Source organism: Ctenocephalides felis, unplaced genomic scaffold, assembly GCF_003426905.1.
Source record: "Ctenocephalides felis isolate EL2017-DRISC unplaced genomic scaffold, ASM342690v1 CF-g0.4_SCAFFOLD_00845, whole genome shotgun sequence".
In the NCBI taxonomy this organism is placed as follows: Eukaryota; Metazoa; Arthropoda; class Insecta; order Siphonaptera; family Pulicidae; genus Ctenocephalides; species Ctenocephalides felis.
The window spans coordinates 64030421-64034919 of record NW_020536999.1 but is presented as its reverse complement, the minus strand read 5'-3'; the positions used below and the strand labels follow the sequence as shown (position 1 = coordinate 64034919).

The window sequence follows — 4499 nt, the reverse complement described above, 5'->3', positions numbered from 1 at the left end:
TTATTATATTGTATTTTTTTTTTGACCAATTTAAAATCAATGTTATTAATTTAAACATTATACGGCTCTTGCGAATATTTTGCGGCGCATAATGCCGATATTCAAACTGACAAAAAATCGTTGAGCGGCACGGCAAATTTGTAATTTAAAAATACAAAACAATGTAATATGCATCATAGGCATAATGACAAATAATTCAGTTCAGTTATACTTTTTTATTTATTTTGTATTACAGTTATAATAAAATTTAAAAATTATTATGTAACAAGGATAATATATATAGATCAATAAATCATTCTGTATTTTAGTATTCAGATAACCATAACTAGCCAACCCAAAATAAGACAAACTCCCCCTGCAGGCGCTAGTTGACTAAATTTATGTTCTCCAGAAAAAGCACGATAGTAGCATGTGCCGCAGAATAATAACATTCCCATTGAGAAAAAAGCAGCGCTCTGAAAAAAGAGGTGATTACACTGCTAAAAACATGCTTTGAATATGAATCATTCTATATTCTGATTGACTATTTGTAAAATGATAATGAAAAAAAAGGAATATAATCCATATATTTTAATTTACTTAGCCTCACATGAAAAACCTTTTCCATATCTACAAATGTTGCAATGTTTTGTATCAGAAATTAGAAAAAAATCTGCAATGTACACATATAAGAAACAAAGATGAAACCACACTTCTATCAAGTAATCATCAAATGAAAGAGTACTTTTATGTGCATAATAAGTACATTATTACTTGTCAATAATTATAAAAAAATTCAATTAAAACACATACTTTAATTCAGCATAATTTCAAGTTAACTTAAATGAGGCTCAACTATTAAAAATAATGGCTCTACTGAATAGGGTTTATAGTAGTTTATTTAGAAATTCTCCCAAAGTGATGAGTAGAGTTATAGGCTAACTGAATTCAAATAGTCTGGGGCTTGAGTCCATATACTTCCAATGTTTACAAAAATTAATAGTACCTTATAAGACACTTTCTTGACGATTTGAGATTTCAATGGCTTAACAACCATTGAAATCTCACAACAAAAGTAGCACTGAACATAACAAATTTGTCAATTGTTTTTATTAACATTGACAATGAGTTTTTTACAAATTCCTAAATGGTATCAAATCGATAGTGATCTAATGCAACTCTTTGGTAATTTCAGATAAATATTGCCAATCATTCCACATAATACAAACGCTGAAGAATAAGATCATGTTTGAAAGAATTTGATCTGTAGCAAAATGTTAGTAAGTTACATATTACTAAAAAAATGCTTAGTAGCATATAATTTAATAAGCTAGATATCATGACATTTATCGTAAAATCCAAAATATACTTACCAATTTAGAATATCTACAAAGTGGAGTTCCCAACAATGCTAATGTATGAATGAAATGAAATCGGTTTGCAGTTTCATAAATTTTTCTTAAATCTTTTTGTCCAGAATCTACTTCAGGGTAATGCTTATGAGAACCATATGCTCCAAGTATTACAGCACTGGCTCCACAAATTCCTGCCACTCGAATTATATATCTAGAATTTCCAATAAGGTTCCACAAAGGTTGCATTGTTTGTATAGTCTTAACCGGCACTTGTGCTTTTGGCTTCACGTATCCCTATGGCAATTAGTATATTATTTAAATAAAATTATCGAATAATTTGAATTCTATTTTTCAGTAACACAAACCGTTTTTCTTGCTACATCTATTAAAGTACTTGATATAGGATTTGTGAATATTACATACGATAAGGTATCATTAACTAATTGATACATGCCTAATAATTGAAGTAAAAATGACGAAAAAATAAAAATATGTAAAACAGTTTTTACTAACTTATATCCTTTGTTTATTTCGACACAATTGCAGCCCTAGTCGGCCTAGCTAGACACAATAATAATAGAAAAAGATGACAGGCATAGATAAAAGAATTACAAATATAGATCCCTCTCTCGAGACATTTCTCCATTTCTCATTGCCAACCATAGATAAAACTGATGCAAGGGAAGACCACGAGTTGCGTTTGTTCACCGATGTGCACCGATCACCGATGGTTCACCCATAGATAAAAGAAGAGTATATCGACGGTTCACCATTTGAAGAACAAACAACAACTACAGCACAACCAACCATAGATAAATAAGAACGCAACAATCGTTAATCACACAATCAATATTTGAAAAAAAAAATCGTATTTTTGCCATCATGCGAAGCCATCATTTATGAATATCTTCTATTTTGTTACTTAAATATACTAAATACCTTTATTATTTCCAAAAGAAAACTAATTTTTATGCTGCTATTTCTTAACATAAGATTTGCTAATCGGATCTCCTAAGAAGAATGTTTTTTTCTTTCGGAAATGAATAAAAAAATGGAAATTCTTATATAAAATTCTTATGAGATTCACTTTTTTATCTATGTACAATAATCATAAGATTTCTTCTAAGTTAATATCTAAACTAATTCAGTAAAATTTTCAAATTTCGAATTTTAAACTCATGAGGAGCTAGGGAGTTATCTCCGAAAAAATGCGAATTTTACTGATTAGGCCTAGAGTTTATTTATCTATGTCTGAACCATTCCAGTCAAATTTAAAGTTTTTTTATTGGAAAAAGTAAAACTGCAGTTTTACTTTATCCAATAAAAAAACTTTAAATTTGACTGGAATGGCTCAGAATTGGTTCAGACATAGATAAATAAACTAATAACCATGGTTATTATCGTTTCTAACTAATTTGAGTTTTCTTACTTTAATAAACATGGCATTTCAAAAATCAGACTGACTCATTTTTGTCTGCATGCAATGTTAGTTATACAAAATTGTTTTCACCGTTTTTACGAAAGCCTCGGATTTCTGGAAAAAAAACTGCAGAAAGAAAGTTGTCATAGCTTTATAATATAGCTGTAATATGTTGAATCTTTGTTACTTGTGTGTACGATTTAGGGTTCAATAGCACCCTATAATCTATTCATTATGTATATAAATTAAAAATAAATTGGTGTAAGCAAATTCTATCTATACAAAAAATTAGTACCTTTTTAGATTATAGTTATAATTTGTAACATACTCAGTCTTTTGCTCGAACAACAAACAAACTAGTAGAATACTTCTTTTAATTATTTCTTGGTTTAAGTCTGATCATATCAACAACAGTCAAACAACCCATTATGAGTAATAAAAATTTCAATATTTTTTAAAAAACGGTATTAGATTTTTTAATATCACAGAATCATAAAATTGTTATAAATATAATTCTAAAGATTCTTTTAGCAGAGCACTTTGAAACCTTCAATATCTTCTAAAATCATATCAATACTTGAAACATACTAGTCAAACACAAATATTAATTGGGTATTTGGTAATATTATATTATGTTATATGGTTTCATGGAAAAAACATTGACGATATTATAAAACTTTTATTTATTTTTATTCATTATTTATTCTAGGAAATTGTAATAATTTCATCAAATATCAAAATAACAATATCAAGGTTTCACGAGTAATATAAAAGGATAATGCACTTAAGATTCTGAAAACATGCGCAATTCTATAAAAATAATCATATTCTGGAGCCTTTTTGCTGCAACACTTTAGCTCTATCAGTTGGTTCTGTTTCTTTACTATTTACGGTAAGGCCACATTCCCTCGATACAACACACAAAAATTCAGCATGTTCTTCTGAACCGTAACTATAGTGAGGACCCATATTAATTAATTGCTCAAATCTCCATCCATCAGACATTGTAGACACCATCTGTACAAGATTTCAAATGAATGTAAATATCTCACAATAAAAAATAAGATACAGAGATTCCAAAATAACCTGTGAAAGTTCATTTTCTTGAAATTGCAGAACTCTATAAACCCGCTTTTTATCATGAATAGGTTGGTTATCTCTTAAAATAATCGATTCTTTCTTTGAATAATTTTATCAAATCTGTAATGTTGTAAAACTCGGCTTCTTCTAAAACACCCTCTTCTACCAAGTCTTTGTTTAGAACTAGCTTCCCATGTCTTAAATAATTTAAAACGGAATGAAAATAAATCGGGTCCCTATCAATTAGGTAGGCTCCAGTTTCATCCTGCATTATAAATAGAATGTATTTCAAATTGAAGCATAATAATTTATAACCAATATAATTTTACCACATCTGATATTAAATCGCTTTCTTCTTGAATTAGTCTTGCAAGAAAGGAATGCGGATCTCTAGATAATGTGGTCTTTGTAGTTAAAAAGCAAGTTCCTCCGACGTTTAGTTTTACCCATTGTTTGCTACCCGTTTTAGTTAAATGCGACTTTCTATCACAAGACTTTACTTCTTCTCCACCGTTTTCCGCCATGTTTGAACTCTGTCAAAACTGTCAATTTAAAATCGAACAGACGTGACCCATAGACTAAACAAACTGCTGCGGGGATATTCACTTCAGTCCAAACAAAATCATAGCAAAAACAAATACTTATATATAGATCGCTCACTCGCA

General features: G+C 29.3%; 2 protein-coding genes across 2 annotated transcripts; both read right to left on the bottom strand.

Moving 5' to 3' along the window:
• Positions 1-205: 205 nt before the first annotated feature.
• Positions 206-1891, bottom strand: LOC113363706 (transmembrane protein 256 homolog). The gene is made up of 3 exons (XM_026606188.1): positions 1700-1891; positions 1353-1628; positions 206-455 (listed from the first exon to the last, which is right to left on the bottom strand). The coding sequence occupies exons 1-3, from the start codon at positions 1784-1786 to the stop codon at positions 312-314; spliced, it is 507 nt and encodes a 168-aa protein (XP_026461973.1). The 5' UTR covers positions 1787-1891; the 3' UTR covers positions 206-311.
• A 1551-nt stretch (positions 1892-3442) lies between these two features.
• LOC113363614 (BTB/POZ domain-containing protein KCTD5-like) lies at positions 3443-4394 on the bottom strand. Its single transcript, XM_026606104.1, is given in 4 exon segments — positions 3443-3771; positions 3841-3936; positions 3938-4099; positions 4164-4394. Coding segments are annotated over 4 exon segments (648 nt in total). The 5' UTR covers positions 4359-4394; the 3' UTR covers positions 3443-3576.
• Positions 4395-4499: the final 105 nt, after the last annotated feature.

Excerpts from the sequence above, each read along its gene's own strand:
- LOC113363706 (XM_026606188.1), bottom strand. The coding sequence starts at position 1,786 with ATGTATCAATTAGTTAATGATACCTTATCGTATGTAATATTCACAAAT. Across the intron at positions 1,629-1,699 it reads TAGATGTAGCAAGAAAAACG|GGATACGTGAAGCCAAAAGC; the intron begins GTTTGTGTTACT and ends TAATTGCCATAG. Across the intron at positions 456-1,352 it reads TTTGTAGATATTCTAAATTG|AGCGCTGCTTTTTTCTCAAT; the intron begins GTAAGTATATTT and ends CTCTTTTTTCAG.